General features: G+C 38.7%; 1 protein-coding gene across 5 annotated transcripts in view; it reads left to right on the forward strand.

Annotated features, from left to right (window-relative positions):
• RAPH1 (Ras association (RalGDS/AF-6) and pleckstrin homology domains 1) overlaps nucleotides 1-17,294 on the forward strand; it is a 108,257-nt gene that overhangs the window by 35,181 nt on the left and 55,782 nt on the right. For all 5 annotated transcript variants that reach the window (XM_033230605.1, XM_033230606.1, XM_033230607.1 and 2 more), the window contains exons 2-4: nucleotides 9,741-9,860; nucleotides 13,751-13,856; nucleotides 14,958-15,463. In XM_033230605.1, coding sequence (XP_033086496.1) covers nucleotides 9,741-9,860; nucleotides 13,751-13,856; nucleotides 14,958-15,463 — 732 coding nt within the window. The remainder of the gene's footprint in view (nucleotides 1-9,740; nucleotides 9,861-13,750; nucleotides 13,857-14,957; nucleotides 15,464-17,294) is intronic.

Genomic DNA, 17,294 nt, shown 5'->3' on the forward strand with positions numbered 1-17,294 from the left:
AAACTCCTGGGCTCAAGCAGTCTGCCCACCTTGACCTTCCAGAGTGCTAGGACTACAGGCGTGAGCCACCATGCCTGGCCATGCAAATTCATTTTTAAAACTTCCCAGACTGTTTATTAAATACCCAGTTTCCATTTGGCAATTTATACATAATAGCACTTCATTCACAGCAGAACTAAAGGTCCTGTTTTAAAATAAGTGTAGTTGTAGGTCGTGACAGAAAGAAACCAAACATACCAGGCACTGCCCCATCTGATAAGTAATTAATCCCCTACAGTTATCTTTCCATTTTACGTTATGAGTGTCCTACTTCTTTCCTTTTCCTTCTCTGCTCTGACTTCCTCTCTCCTCCTTTTGATGAGTCCTCTTCCTCTTTTTGTGCCTTACTAAATTTAACATTTTTCTTATTGTTTCTCTTGTTTGATTTAGATTTCCTTCCTCTTGCTTTTATTTTGCAACAGTTGTAACTTGCACAGTTGGGGGTACTCCTTGAACATGGAAGTCTTCGTCTCCCTCCTGTCCCTTTCTCTAGTGCATGTTTTTCTTTAGAATTATTTTTTCAGGTTAGAACAGCATAGGAGGTGTTTCTAAAACCATTTTTGTGAGAAAGCTACTGAAACATAACTAGAAATAAAGAACTAAAATGTATTTGTAAGTGAATAACTGTGAGAGGAAGCATGAGACTATTGTAATGGAAGAGGAGTAATTGGAGTGTGTTAATGATGTATCCTCATGGTACCTAATTTCCTTATGGTTTTAAAGAGTACTCATTCTAGTACTCATTTAAGGAGCCCAGATTTACCTTTAACAAAATTTTACACAAAATGGCATTACTTATTGTCTTGTAAGAGCTCCCAGTAATTATTAAACAACATAGTTGTTTATACTTTGTTAAACTTAAGTGGGTATAAGCAATACCCTGAGTAACTTGTTGAAAATACCCCATCTTCTTGACATTAGTATTCAGTAGATCTTGAGTGGGCCATTTTAAAACTGACTTTAAAAGATGCACCCCAGGTAATTTTGATGCAGGTCATCAACAAACCACAATTGGAATAACATTGCCCTACGGGATACAAAGTCCGAAGTTTTTGGTATGGCTTAGGATTTTGCCCCTTCTTCCTCTCTAGCCTCATTTTCCATGAGTCTACACCACCCATCCTATGCTTCAGAAATGCTAAGTCACTTGAGTTCTAACATGTCGTTCTCACATCTCTATACCCTTGTATGGTTTCGCCATGTTGGCTAGACTGGTCTTGAACTCCTGGCCTCAGGTGATCTGCCTGCCTCAGCCTCCCAAAGTGCTGGGATTACAGGCGTGTAAAAACTCTTATACATAGTTATGTTCTCTGATAAATTTCTGCCCCTGACCCTCTAACTTCTATGCTTAAGAATCCAGTTGTTGGCAGGGTGCAGTGACTCACACCTGTAATCCCAGCACTTTGGGAGGCCGAGGCCAGAGGATTGCCTGAGCTTAGGAGTTCAAGTCCAGGCCAAGGCAACCTGGCTAAATCCCATCTCTACAAAAAAGTACAAAGGATTAGCCGGGTGTGGCTGTGCATGCCTGTAGTCCCAGCTGCTTGGGGGGCTGAGACAGGAGAATTGCCTGAGCCTGGGAGGTCCAGGCTTCAGTGAGATGTGTTAGTGCCATTACACTCCAGCCTGGGTGACCCCATCATTTAAAAAAAAAAAAGAGAGAGAGAATCCAGTTGCTTCGGGCAAAAAAAATAGGCTTGGCTTTCAAGGTCCCACTGTAGTTCTCTTCGAGTCAATCTCATGACATTCTCAAAAATACACACCTTGTCTTTTGCCCTTTATAATTGCCCTATATGTAATGTATTTAACCAAATTTTAAAGCCCTAATCTAAGCTCAACCTTCTTGATAATCACTGTTTTGTTTTACAATGAGGGTATTGAATAGTAAACCAAAATATCTCCTGAGAGGAAGGTTAATAGGGAAAATAGGCTTGAATAAATAACTTCATGGAAAATTTAGCAGGAATAATACTGTTTCATACTAAAGAATACTGAAATAGATAGCTTCATTATGCATAGTGGAGCTTGCTATATACAGGTTTTAACCTGTAATAATTGGGCACAATTATTTACTGTTATTGGTAAAATGAAACCAACCAGTGTATAAGAAGGAGTAGATCATTCTTCCATTATTCTGTTTTTCATGAATAAACTACATGTAAATGAGTTTAAAATATTAGTTAAATCATTGTTAGCTGTATTCTGTGATTTTTCTGTAATAAATACGGTTTCAAAATAATAGATTAAACTAAGCCTTCTTATCAGCTGAGTCTTAACCTTTCCTAGTTGGATGGTTGCTAGACATCACTACTCTATCTTCAAAACAGAATCCACCTCTTCCCCCAACTTGCTTCTCACTAGTCTTAGTCGATGTTATCACCACCACTTACTAAAACCAGAAATCTAGGCATTATCCTTGATTACTCTTTTCTTTGCCCCCCTCCCCCCATTTAGTGTTTCATTAAGTTCTTTTGACTTTACTGCAGAAAAATATCCTAAGTTTGCACATTACTTCATTTCGTCTCAGGGAGAGACAATATTATACAATAGTTAAGAATCTGGGTAGTAGTGGTAACTGTCTTAAGTTTGAATTCTGGCTCTGCAGCCATGGCAAACTATGTACCTGCTCAGTTTCATCAGTAAATGGCTTAATAGTACCTACTTTATAGGGTTATTATAAGGGTTAAATGAATTAATACATATACTACACTTGGAATAATGCCTTATCCATATTTATTCAATAAGTATTAGCTATCGTCATCATCATCGTCTTTATCTCCGTTGTTCATCGCCATCAACTTAGTTGAGGTCTTTATCATTTCTCAACAGGACAATTGCAGTAGTCTTCTTGGTCTCGTCTAGTTCTTTCCATCCTTACAGTCTTTTCACCAAAAGCAATTTGAGTAATCTTTTTAAAAAGCATTAATGCCTTTATACCAAGACCCTGCTTATATATAAAGAAGGGACTTAAAATAAAACCCTAAGTTTACTAAGTTTACTAGGTCATAGATGCTCTATTCCCTGTCTGCCTCTCTTGACTTCAGATTCTACTACTCTTTTACTAGGTCTCTGGGTTCCAACTATAGTAAAGTTTTTCCTTGCATTGAATACACATGGTTTATTCCTACCTTAGTCTTTGGTTGTTTTCTCTGCTCATTCTTCCCTAGATTTCTATAGCTGACTCTCCTTCATTCTTCATGCCAGTAGACGAAGGATTCACTAGGAAAGAGACTTTATCTCACTTGTTTCACTGCTTTATTCTTGGTTCCTAGAATAGGGCCTGGCCTGTGGTAACTACTCAGTAAATATTTGTTGAATGAATAAAAGTTGTGGGGTTTTTTGTGTTGTTTTGTTTTGTTTTAGCATACCCTTCTCAAGCTCATGTATGCACATGAGCACCTCTTTGGAAGGGAGTTTGTCCTTTATTATATTGATTTTGTGTGTGTGTGGATTTTGGCCATGCTAGCTCTTTAGAGACCTTTCAAAAAATGTGCATCATATTTAACCATATGTGTGTGTTTGAATGTTAGGTCATCTGGCAGATATTTAATGACACCTGCTATAAGCCAGGCACCATTGCAAGCATTGTAGATACAGAAGGCAACCAAAGTCCTTGCTCCACTCTGGAGCATTCCTTCTAGTGGAAGAAGAGAGATGGTGGGACAGATGGTGATCGGTGCTGTGAAGAAAAATAAAACCAAACGAGACTGGAAGTATCAAGGAAGGTGGACTCTTTTGGTAGAATGGTCATTTAAGCAGACTTGAATGAGTGAGCCATGCTGCTATCTGGAGGAGAGAGTTCCAGTCAAAGGATCTGGCATTGAAAATGCTGGATGTTTGGAGCAAGTCTTTGTTCCAAGGATCAGCAAGCAGTACAGTGTTGCTGGAAGTGGGAGGAGGGAAAGGGGAGGGTGGTAAGAGAGGTCCCTGAAGGTTAGGATTGGACAGGCCATTGTCAGTCTGTGAATGACTTTGGATTTTATTCTGTCTTCAGTACATCTGTGCTTTGGGGAGTAAACTTTATTTGTAGTAGGGTACATTTACTCTTTCAGGACATAGTTTCCCTTATGTGTAATGGAGCACGGAATTTAAGTAGAACCTCAATATATTCCCCCCAAAGTACCTAATACTATAATCATAGAATAATTTAATAGGATTTGTTATAGTATATGCATTATAGTTTCCTTGGGTCTATTTGGATACCATGAAGGAAGAGCATTATGTTAGAAGCTATCTATTTTTAAGTCCAATTTTTTTTTTTTGATGATTTATAAGTTGTTTTCTTTCATTTTTCTTCCCTTTGATTGGAAGGACAGTTGACTGTTAGATTATTTTCTGATGTCATTGTTTCTAGTAGGGGCATTATGTTTGGAAAATTCAGGTTTAGACTTGTGATTCATTTGGCGATATATAGCAGTTATAATACAAACGATTTTTAGGATGGGTAGGATGTGGATGTCAAGGAATTGGCAAGCAGGATTGCATTTCCCTACTAGATTTGCTGACCCAAGATGGTGCCGAGCCTATAAGCAAATGTCTGGGGGCACCTCATTTGATGTGTATGGTTAATGGAAATTATGCTGTATTGGGGAATTGGAGAATAAGGTTCATCAACGTCAGCATTTAGAGAATGGAGAGTGTGTTTCAGATTGTGAATTCTTTAAGAAATGTTATAGGACCTAAGTCTTTTTCGGAAAGTCTCCGAGTAAGTTACTTAAGTTTTTTTTTCTTTGAGATGGAGTTTCATTCATTGCTCAGGCTGGAGAGCAGTGGCACGATCTTGGCTCAATGCATGCAACCTCTGCCTCCTGGGTTTAAGCGATTCTCCTGCCTTGTCCCCCCCAGGTAGCTGGTATTACAGGCGCCCACCACCATGCCCGGCTAATTTTTCTAGAGACGGGGTTTTACCTTCTTGGCCATGCTAGTCTCGAACTCCTGACCTCAGGTGATCCATCCTCCCCGGCCTCCCAAAGTGCTGGGATTACAGGCGTGAGCCACTGCACCCAGCCAGTATTTTTTTTTTTTTTTAAACTAGTCCACATAGGGACAAATTGAAAATAGGACAGAATTGGCAAAAGTAACATAAGTGGTTAATGTTCAATAGATACTTCAACTTTCTGTTAATTTTATGTTTCTCTGTCATTGCTGTCATTGTTCTCTAGTGATATTTTCCTTAAGTCTGCAGTAGTAGTCTAGATAAAAACAAAACTATAAATGAAAATTTTTAAAGGGATTTTTAAAACCCAAGTAGCTTGTTTGAATAGTAGGAAAAAACTCAGTTTAAAACACACTGGCTTTGGATGCAGAGTCTGTACAGTCATGTGTCATTTGATGATGAAGATACTTTCTGAGAAATGCTTTATTAAATAATTTCATTGTTGTGCCAGCATAATAAATTGTACTTACACAAACCTAGGTGGTATAGTCTACTCCACACCTAGGCTATAGAGTATAGCCTATTACTCCTAGGCTACAACCTTTCAGCATGTTACTGTACTGAGCACTATAGACAATTGCAATACAATGGTATCTAAACTTAGAAAAGATACAGTAAAAATACTTAATGGGACCACCATTGTATAAATAGTCTGTCATTGATCTAAACATCATTATGAGCACATGACTGTGGTTCTCTTTGACTCCATTGTAATTTAAATTATTTCTTTATTTTGAACTATTTTATACTTATCTTATAATGTTGTTTTCCTGTTGTTTTATTTTTCCCAGTATGGCATTTTCTTATGGGCAGTTACAGTCTGTTCTCAGAAGTCCAGGATTTAAACCTTTTTTAAAATCATTTTTTAAAATATGAACTCTTGGTTTCAATGATATCTAATATGGAAGCCCTATCTGTAAGATGCCTGAAATTGGAGGTGTTGTTTGAAACAGTGAACCTGGAGTACTGTCCTCTAAGCCCTTCTCCAAGAACGGAGCTTGCCACCCTTTCTGATTAGCTTTCCTCATTTATAAGATGGGAATGATATAATACCTACCTATCACAGTGGTTCATGGAGGGCTATGACTAATGTTCTCTCCCTGTTCTCTTTGATTGTAACTTCCTCTTAGTGTGTGTTATGTTCATACATCACAGATTTTCCTGATGATGAGTCATCTAAATATTCTATCATGTGACCAGATTTTTACTATGGAGAATATAGTCACCATAAATCCAGTGCCTTGCGTATTTTTGCCTAAAATACTCATTAAAGTTACTAAAGCTGCTATCTCTGCCAATAGTGACATAATGGTATCTGTTGGACAACAGTGCTGCAGGCCCAGTTGTTTTAAATGTACTTAAGAGGCCGGGTGCGGTGGCTCAAGCCTGTAATCCCAGCACTTTGGGAGGCCGAGACGGGCGAATCACGAGGTCAGGAGATCGAGACCATCCTGGCTAATACGGTGAAACCCTGTCTCTACTTAAAAATACAAAAAACTAGCCGGGCGACGAGGCGGGCGCCTGTAGTCCCAGCTACTCGGGAGGCTGAGGCAGGAGAATGGCATAAACCCGGGAGGCGGAGCTTGCAGTGAGCTGAGATCCGGCCACTGCGCTCCAGCCTGGGTGGCAGAGCAAGACTCCGTCTCAAAAAAAAAAAAAAATGTACTTAAGAAATATAAAATGTAACTAAGAATAAGTATCACTATCTCAAAACAGAATTCCTCCTAGGATATTTTCTGGGTTATTCCAGTGTGTTTAGTTTCAAAGATTAGGGAGTAAAGCAAGTATGTTCCAGATTATGTTACTTATTAACCCTCTTTATGAAAACTGGCTATTACTGCTCCTTGGTGTTCTCAAACTAGCAACTATTTGAGTAATTAAGTCATCTGGTCAGATGAGGTTTTTCTTTTTTTTTTTTTTTGGAGACGGAGTCTCGCTCAGTTACCCAGGCTGAAGTGCAGTGGTGTGATCTCCGCTCACTGCGAGCTCCACCTCCCAGGGTCACCCCATTCTCCTGCCTCAGCCTCCCGAGTAGCTGGGACTACAGGCTCCTGCCACCACACCCGGCTGATTTTTTTGTATTTTTAGTAGAGACAGGGTTTCACCGTGTTAGCCAAGATGGTCTCCAATCCCCTGACCTCGTGATCGCCCATCTCAGCCTCCCAAAGTGCTGGGATTACAGGTGTGGGCCACTGCACCTGGCCAAGGTTTTTCTTTTCACTAACATTTTATGTTTCTCATCAGTAGATCGCTTAATGAACTCTGATACCAAGTTTCTATTGAGATTGACCTATCAATTATGTAATAATGAATAAAATCTTATAAATAATAGTTACAATTATAAAAACCAAATCTTTTTAAGAATCAGATTTATGAATTGGGAAATTGGTAGATCTATTTTTCACTTGCCAGGGTAGAATGACCTGGTTATATATGATTTCAGTGATAAAAGATTAAGAAATGGAAATTATCAGTTTCTATTAGAGATATATTTATTAGAGATATTGGTTAGCTGTGGTTCTTCCCAGTATTAGGAAAATTAGAAAATTATTTCCCTTAAGTAATTAAATGAGGGATGATCTGATTTTCAGCATCTGAAAATACATTCAGTTTAATTTTGCAACATTATTTGACCCTTTCTGCAAAAGTTTGTATAGTGAAATAAGATTGAAAATTTAACTTCATGATACCTTGTCAGATAATTAGATTCCTTACATTGTCTTCTAATCTTTAAGGATCCCAGATAAAATTTTGTGGATTGCTTCTTTGAAGATATCAGTCATTGTGTGCTGCTGCAATAAAATTCCCGAGACTGGGTAATATATAAAGAACAGAAATTAATTTTCTTATTGTTCTGGAGGCTGGGAAGTACAAGATTAAAAGCACTGACATTTGGCGTCTGGTGAGGGCTTGTTGCTGGCTTCCTCCACAGGGAGGCACGAGATGTGCCCTCGCATAGCAGAGAGTAGAAGAACAAGGTAACCAGTGCTTCATGAAATCGCTTTTATAAAGTCCTTAATATCTTTAATAAAGAAGGAGCCTTTATGGGGCTTTATTAAGGCCCCACCCCTTAATACTATCACATTGGCAACACTTGAATTTTGGAAGGGACGCATTAATACCCTGGCATATGTATATCAAGCTCGTAAAGATTAGGCATATCTTTTTTAATGGAATGCCCATGCACTATATAATCTTGGAGGAATTGCTTAAACCAGCTGACAGGCTATATTCCAAATATTGCCTAGATCTACCGTAACAAAATTCGTGTTTTAGAAATGTGTGTCAGGAGTATTTAATGTAACATATGGTGATAATACTCATTGTGTCCCTGGGACAGAAGTTGAAGGAAAAGGGATTGTGGTCAAATAACTTAGGAATATGCTGGGTTTTCTTCCAGAAATAACATTTTATCAGATTTTAGTAACTATGATATTAAGAAACATAAAATACCTACCATAACTTTGTAAACCAGGGGTTATAATCTGCTAACTTGAAAAAAAAAAAAAAGCACTTAATTTGTTTCAAGTTCATACTAACATGCCTGCCTGAGTTTAATTTTAATTTTGGAATATGCTGACTGGTTAAGCAAAGCTAATGTTTATTTGAAGATTTCCCAGGGCCCTTAATGTTGAAATATTCATATTTATCAGATTAATCAGTTATTGATCTTACATTGTTTTATGTAATTTTTCTTCCCATCTTCCCAAAATAATGTGCAAGTTCCATGTCAGTCAGCAAGTTCCATGTCACTATTTTATTTTATTTTATTTTTTGAGACGGAGTTTCACTCTTGTTGCCCAGACTGGAGTGCAGTGGCATATTCTCGGCTCACTGCAACCTCTGCCTCCCAGGGTCAAGTGAGTCTCCTGGCTCAGCCTCCCAAGTAGCTGGGATTACAGGCATGCGCCACCACGCCCGTCCAATTTTGTATTTTTAGTAGAGATGGGGTTTTGCCATGTTCGCCGGGCTGGTTTCGAACCCCTGACCACAGGTGATCCACCCGCCTTGGCCTCCCAAAGTGCTGGGATTACAGGCGCGAGCCACTGCACCCGGTCACACTATTTTATTAATGGGAAGAAGGAAAATAATTTCTTCTTTCAAGGGACTTATATTTGAAAAGTCACCACATACAGGATTTAGATCTGGATTTAGAAGTTTTCAATTCTGTTTCTTCCTTTTGTTGGAACTGATGAGGAAGTAAGGTAGAGAAAGAAGACAAATGGGATAGAAAGTGAGGGTAAGAGGGTAGAATAGAAACAAAACTAGATTAAGATTTTTGTTTTGTCAAATTTTCTCTTAAATACTTGTTTTACTCAGGTTTTGTGGGATACCTATTGATATCTAAACAGATTTTTACAGAATAAACAGGACAATAACTTCTTCCATTAAAGTCTTCTGAAATGGCTTCCTTTTGGTGTTTGGGTGTCCTAGGATCTAGTAGTGGAGAGAACTATACTACTCTTATGTCCTCTGCTGATTGAAAGGAGTGCTCTGTTAAATTTTTTAGTAATGTGATTCTGGTCATAATTTGATACTGTTGACTTTTCTTTTACAGTTTCCTAAAAAAATTGAAACTTTATTCTTTGTTTGTACTCACTTGTCAACACTGTCTGCATTAATGACTTAAGATTTTCTTTTAGAATGTAATTTCTAGTTTTCAAGATTTGACTCCAGAGGCTAATAATATATCAGAGCATATACAGCATAATTTTTCAAGTTAAACCTGTAACTTACTATTCATTCTACACAAATGTCTGTATTTCAGATGGAGCAGCTATCAGATGAAGAAATTGATCATGGTGCTGAAGAAGACAGTGACAAGGAAGATCAGGACCTGGACAAAATGTTTGGAGCCTGGCTTGGAGAACTAGACAAACTCACTCAGGTTGGACGTAATGCTTGAAAAACTGGTTGAGGATTTGAAGTCATCATTGAGTTAAAAGTTTAATATGCAGAAGAGGATATGGATATAAGTTAAATTTTAAAATATTGCCGGAAAGGAAGAAATGTTTAAAGTATTGACAAGTAAATGAAGTCATTCTAGAACAGAAGATGTTAAGAATCTATAGTTATTTTAAGGATGTTAAAAAAAAATACTTGTGAGGGAGGCTCTGTTCATCTAGAGGGGTTGCTTAATATATGTTTCATAAATATGGGATAATTAGCTAAAAACTTTTAAAGCCTGAAATTCAAAAGTCTAAATTTTAGCAAACCCTATTACCTTAGTAAATTTGAATACATTTTCAACATAAGTAGTTTCCTTCCACGTAAATATTTTCTTTTTTTCTTGAGACGGAGTCTCACTTTGTCACCCAGGCTGGAGTGCAGTGGTGCGATCTTGGCTCACTGCAAGCTCTGCCTCCTGGGTTCACTTTATTTTCCTGCCTCAGCCTCCTGAGTGGTTGGGACTACAGGTACCACCATGCCCGGCTAATTTTTTGTATTTTTTAGTGGAGATGGAGTTTTACCGTGTTAGCCAGGATAGTCTCGATCTCCTGACCTCGTGATCCACCTGCCTTGGCCTCCCAAAGTGCTGGGATTACAGGCATGAGCCACCGTGCCTGGCCCCATGTAAATATTTTCTGTGACATGATTGCAGAGTACTGACAAAACCTAATTCTGGGCTGCATTTTAAAGCAGTGGCAAAATCTTTTCATTTTGCTTTATTTGATCTTGGGTTTTTAAAATCGGTAACTTTGTCCTCTAAACCAGCACACTTTTTAGAATAAAAGGGTACTATTGTTATTGCCCCAGTAATACATTATATTCAGTATATGAAGATGGTTATGTTTATTAAATAAATTTGACTTCATGGCAATGAGAACATTAGAACAAAACGTATTTACTCATAAATAATGTCTTTGGGAAGAACATTTGTGCAAAATTGCATGAGTATGAGATTCCTTAACTGAAGGAAAAGTAAGGTGGTCAAGGTGGAAGCTTAAAGTACTAGCAGCTTATTTTTGTAGCAATCTAGAGTTCAAAGTGATAAACTCTTCATGTAATTCTTGCTAGATCATTTTGAAAGGCAGACATCTTTGTGACCATAATCTGTTAATACTGTATTTTGGGGGATTTTTTTTTTTTTTTTGTGGTGAGATCCTGGCTTAATGCAACCACCACCTCCCGGGTTCAAGCGATTCTCCTGTCTCAGCCTCCCGGGTAGCTGGGATTACAGGCATGCGCCACCATGCCCAGCTGGTTTTGTAGTTTTATTAGAGACAGTTTCACCATGTTAGCCAAGCTGATCTCGAACTCCTGACCTCAGGTGATCCACCCACCTCAGACTCTCAAACTGCTGGGATTACAGGCGTGCTGGCCAGGGTAGAATGTTTTCAACTCCTACTAGGATTTCATAGGTATCATTCCCTTCATCTCTAATCAGAAGAAGTGACATTTTTTGTCAGAGATGTCTTATATCTCTAATTGCCAAATTCTTTCTGTTTAATTCTTAATTTATAAAAAGTGTGATTTTGGCATAGAGATTATCGCTAGGCTATGCAGTTCTGTGCTGGGAGAGAGAGGAAGCAAAGAAGAGCAAATAGAAAATGATATTGCATGCAGAAAGTATGCAAGGGCCAGCTGACATGTGGGGTGTTCTTGACCATGTGGTTTTATTGTCCATGCTTGGGACAAGGGGCCCAAAAGAGAAAAGGCAGGTAGCTATTGGTCCAGCTGCTCTCGGTGGAGTAGGAACTACATGATGCTCCCCTGAAAGCAGTGTTTCTACTGGTTTGGTACCTTGTACTTTCCCCTGTATTTTAAGTTGCCTGACATAAAAGTGTGAAGAGCCACTAGTGATGTGGCTGTTCTTTTCATTATATAAATCTGTCTTTTGAGAGAAAAAAAGATTAAAACCATTGCATAGTGTGACTCACTGCTGTGTTGCTTTATAACACTTAGGACGTTTTCAAGAAATATTTGACTTATGAAGTTTATGGCTAAAACCTCAAGTTTCTTGTTTATTTCATTACTTTAGTTCATTACAGTGTTATCTGTACACCTGTATCACGTATTCAGTGGTATGGTATTTTCAACTTAGAATTAAAACAAGTTTAAGTTTTAAAGTTTTTAGGTAGTTGGTCAGTCTTCTAAAATAGTTTGTAAAATTTTGTATGTATGTACATTTTTCTGGAAGAAGGTTCATAGCTTTTATAAAATTCTCAGCAACCCCTTTAAAAAGGTTAAAAGAGTTCATGCCTGGGCAACAGAGCATGACGTTGTCTCCAAAAAAATAAAAAGATAGCATTATAAACCAATAGAATATCCAGCATTCTTTTAAAATTTGAAGCTTATTCAGTACTTACTTTAGATAGAAATTAAAGTTTTAAAACACTAATCCTTATATTTTGTGAATCTGTTAAACAAACAATAACTACTGACCCTTTCTCTGAATTTCTCTGTTGTAAATATATTTTTTCCTTGCTGTAGAAAGGTTAGAGAGAAAAAGAGTATCATTTAAACTTACAAGTGTAACTTACAAGTCACCCTACCCCAAGTATACAGTATGATTCAAGATTTGTCACAGGCAGTGTAGCTGGGTTACAATTTGCCCTCATCTTGATAGAACTGGAGAAGGACAAGAACATTTCATCATTGTTTGAACTTGTAATCACTTTTCATTAAAAAAATTAGTGAGTCTTGGGTCTCAATAATTTTAAATCCATAACTGTCCATTATCTTCAGAGTAGTTCATATAGTAAAGATTGAGGCTTTCCTGGACCTAAACCAAATCCCTTTGAGGAAAGAAAGAACAAAACGCCCTGTGTAGTTTCTATGTCTTCTTTTTTTAATTTTTTATTTTTATTTTATTATTATTATTATTATTATTATTATTATTATTATTATTTGGAGACTGAGTCTCACTCTGTCACCCAGGCTGGAGAGCAGTAGCAGTGATGTGATCTCAGCTCACTGCAACCTCCGCCTCCCAGGCTTAAGCCATTCTCCCGCCTCAGCCTCCCAAGTAGCTGGGATTACAGGCACCCACCACTGCTCCCAGCTAATTTTTGTACTTTTAGTAGAGACGGGGTTTTGCCCTGTTGGCCAAACTGGTCTCGAACTTCTGACCTCAGGTGATCTGCCCACCTCTACCTGCCAGAGTGCTGGGATTACAGGCGTGAGCCACCACACCTGTTTCTTGGCTTACCGTGTCCGTATTCATATACCTCACTTATTTTATAGTGCATGTATATAAAATGAAGTCAGTCACTATACTTAATATATTTGAAAAGATATTTACTCTGAACTATGACAGTGTCAAGTGCCTTTAAAAGTAAGCATAGGCCGGATATGGTGGCTCACGCCTGCAATCCCAACGCTTAGGGAGACCGAGGTAGGTAGATTACTTGAGGCTAGGAGTTCACAACCAGCCTGGCCAACATGGTAACACCCTGTCTCTACTAAAAATACAAAAATTAGCTGAGCATGGTGGCACACGCCTATGGTCCCAGCTACTCGGGAGGATCTCTTGAACCCGGGAGGCACAGGTTGCAGTGAGCCAAGCTTATGGCACAGCACTTAAGCCTGGGTGACAGGACGAGACTTCATCTCCAAAAAAAAAAAACAGTAAGCATGTATCTAAAGATTGAAATAAGTATAACCAAAATAATAATGTGAAAAACAATTATACTTTTCCTTAAGGCTATGACTTAGGAGAACTTTGGTTTTATTAATTATAGTGTGGCAGTTCACTTAATCATAAAACAAACTTCATCTTTTTTATATTATTGAAACCTGAATTTAATATGACTATTAAACTTTCTTTTTATAAAGAGTTTGGATTCTGACAAACCCATGGAACCAGTAAAAAGATCTCCTCTTCGCCAGGAAACAAACATGGCCAACTTTTCTTACCGCTTTTCCATATACAACTTGAATGGTAAGATGTAATTGGAAATAAAATGTAAAATAGTGTGCTAAGTCACATAATGTAGGAGCAGTACAACTACAATTCCAAATATAAAAATTCAATATAAAAGCTACATGCGTAACTTGACCAAGTTCTTAAATTTCTTTTTTCTTTTCTTTTCTTTTCTTTTTTTTTTTGAGACAGTTTTGTTTTTGTCGCCCAGGCTGGAGTTCAGTGGCACAATCTCGGCTCACTGCAACCTCTGCCTCCCAGGTTCAAGCGATTCTCCTGCCTCAGCCTCCCAAGTAGCTGGATTACAGGCATGCACCACCACACTTGGCTAATTTTGTATTTTTTTAGTAGAGATGGGGTTTCACCATGTTGGCCAGGCTGGTCTCGAACTCCTGACCTCAGGTGATCTGCCTGCCTCGGCCTCCCAAAGTGCTGGGATTACAGGTGTGAGCCACTGCATCCGGCCCTTAAATTTCTTGATTTGTGTATTTTATTAATATTACTAATTGAAAATATCACAGAAAAAAGCAAACTAGAATGTAACTAAAAGATAGTTGGTTTTATTAATAATTCACAAACTACATACCCAGGTGGAACCCCACAGCAAACTTAATTGCATTGTTTTCTCACTGGATTAAAGTCCAGTGAAATTACTTGTTAGTAATTTTTAAAGCAGCCACTGTGGCCTTTATCTATTGTATTCCACCTAGTCAGGTTTATAATACTGACCTCTCAGTCTGTAATTTTTTAGACTTTTGACTTCTCGTTTTATGCCCTCAGCTCTGCCGAAGCATTGATCATATTAACAGTGTATTGAAGCCTGTGGTAAAAAGTTGCACAGAGAAATGTGGTTAAAACCATGGAATAGTATAAGATTTTTGTGGTGTTTTTGTCTTTGAACTCATAATTTATTCTTCTTTGATTATTACAAGCCTTAAAAGAGGAGGACTGTGTACTTCTAAAAATTTCTCTTGGAATTTAAAACAAAAACCAGTAATACTTAATTTTATTTGCTTTAGGCCCAACAGAATATATTCTTTTGCTTCATCATCTTCATTTATTAACTTATTTATAATAGAATGTATAAATTCTGGAAACATTATGTGTTGTTCATTGCAGAAGCTCTGAATCAGGGAGAGACTGTGGATCTGGATGCCTTGATGGCTGATCTTTGCTCTATAGAGCAGGAGCTCAGCAGTATTGGTTCAGGAAACAGTAAGCGTCAAATCACAGAAACAAAAGCTACTCAGAAATTGCCTGTTAGCCGACATACATCGAAACCTGGCACCTTGAAAGGATTATCTTCTTCATCTAATAGGATAGCTAAACCTTCCCATGCCAGCTACTCCCTGGACGACGTCACTGCACAGTTAGAACAGGCCTCTTTGAGTATGGATGAGGCTGCTCAGCAGTCTATACTAGAAGATACTAAACCCTTGGTAACGAATCAGCACAGAAGAACCGCATCAGCAGGCACAGTGAGTGATGCTGAAGTACGCTCTATTAGTAATTCCTCCCGTTCCAGCATCACTTCTGCAGCCTCCAGCATGGACTCTTTGGATATTGATAAAGTGACACGCCCTCAAGAGCTGGATTTGACACATCAAGGGCAGCCAATTACTGAGGTAAATAGATGGAACTTTTTCCCTGCTATTTTATTATTGAAATAAAGGATAAATTATATTAAAATAATGTAATTATAATTACATTTTTTAATTCTTCTACATTTATAATTTGTCAGAGATACTTCTGAGATAGGTTTCAAGAGTACAGAAGGAATATATTATCAGATATGGTAGTGGCACACAGATGATTGAGAAGAAATTTAGTTTCTTCTTTTTTATTCTCATGACTAGTATTTGGAAGTTCTTGAATGGTATTTTTTATTGTAATTTGAGTCATTTCATGTGATTTGAAAAATTAAAATGATTTGCAAAGCCATTTATTTATTCAGCTGATAGTTGCTTTTAAATGTGTGTTGATTTAAAGTAAAACTTAAGAAAACCACTCATATCATCATTGTGATCCTCCAAGATTCTAGCTTACAGGGTTAACTCCAGTTCATTGTCATTTTTTTTTTTTTTTTTTGAGATGAAGTTTGTACTCTTGTCGCCCACGCTGGAGTGCAGTGGTGTGATCTTGGCTTGCTGCAGCCTCTGCCTCCCAGGTTCAAGTGATTCTCCTGCCTCAGACTCCCAAGTAGCTGGGATTACAGGCACTCACCACCATGCCCAGCTAATTTTCGTATTTTTAGTAGAGATGGGGTTTCACCATGTTGGCCAGGCTGGTCTCAAACTCCGTCTGAAACTCTGTCTGACCTCAGGTGATCCACCCGCCTCGGTGTCCCAAAGTGCTGGGATTACAGACGTGAGCCACTGTGCCCGGCCGTCCATTTCATTATCGAAGAGTCAGTATGGTATATTGGAAAGGGCCACCAGGTGTGGAATCAGAAACTTGATTCTAAGTTTTCCTTGCCACTCACTAACCTTAAATGAGTTATTCTCTTAAACATCAATTTCTCACAAGTAAAATGGATTTCGTAGTACTATATCTGCCTTCCTGATAGGGTGGTTCAGAGAACCAAAAGTTATTCATAAACAGATTTTTTTTTTTTTTTTATAGACGGAGTCTTGTTCTGTCGCCCAGTCTGGAGTGCAATGGCATGATCTCGGCTCACTGCAACCTTGTCTCCCAGGTTCAAGTGATTCTCCTGCCTCACTAAGTAGCTGGGATTACAGGCGCATGCCACCATGCCTGGCTAATTTTTGTATTTTTGGTAGAGACGAGATTTCACCCTGTTAGCCAGGCTGGTCTTGAACTCCTGACCTCCTGATCCGCCCACCTCCCAAAGTGCTGGGATTACAGGTGTGAGCCACCGAGCCCAGCCGGAGTTTGTAGTACTATATCTGCCTTCCTGATAGGGTGGTTCAGAGAACCATAAGTTATTCATGAACAGATTTTTTTTTTTTTTTGAGGCAGAGTCTCGCTCTGTCGCCCGGACTGGAGTGCAGTGGCCAGATCTCAGCTCACTGCAAGCTCCGCCTCCCGGGTTTACGCCATTCTCCTGCCTCAGCCTCCCGAGTAGCTGGGACTACAGGCGCCGGCCACCTCGCCCGGCTAGTTTTTGTATTTTTAGTAGAGAAGGGGTTTCACCGTGTTAGCCGGGATGGTCTCGATCTCCTGACCTTGTGATCCGCCCGTCTCGGCCTCCCAAAGTGCTGGGATTACAGGCTTGAGCCACCGCGCCCGGCCTCATGAACAGATTTTTAAAAGATGGAATATTTTTCAGCATGTGACTGGATAAGGTGGGGAATAGATTTGTGATAACAAGTCTAACAAAAGTTGGTGAAAGAAAGTCCTTTATTGAATTCTTTTCATCAAAGAGACGGTAATTCTGTCATAGGGTAGCAGCAAGAAAGAAGAAAAGTGGGGCAAAGTTAAGTCAACCTTTCCAAT

The sequence above is a fragment of the Trachypithecus francoisi genome, unplaced genomic scaffold (assembly GCF_009764315.1).
Source record: "Trachypithecus francoisi isolate TF-2019V2 unplaced genomic scaffold, Tfra_2.0 Lachesis_group13, whole genome shotgun sequence".
NCBI classification, from domain to species: domain Eukaryota; kingdom Metazoa; phylum Chordata; class Mammalia; order Primates; family Cercopithecidae; genus Trachypithecus; species Trachypithecus francoisi.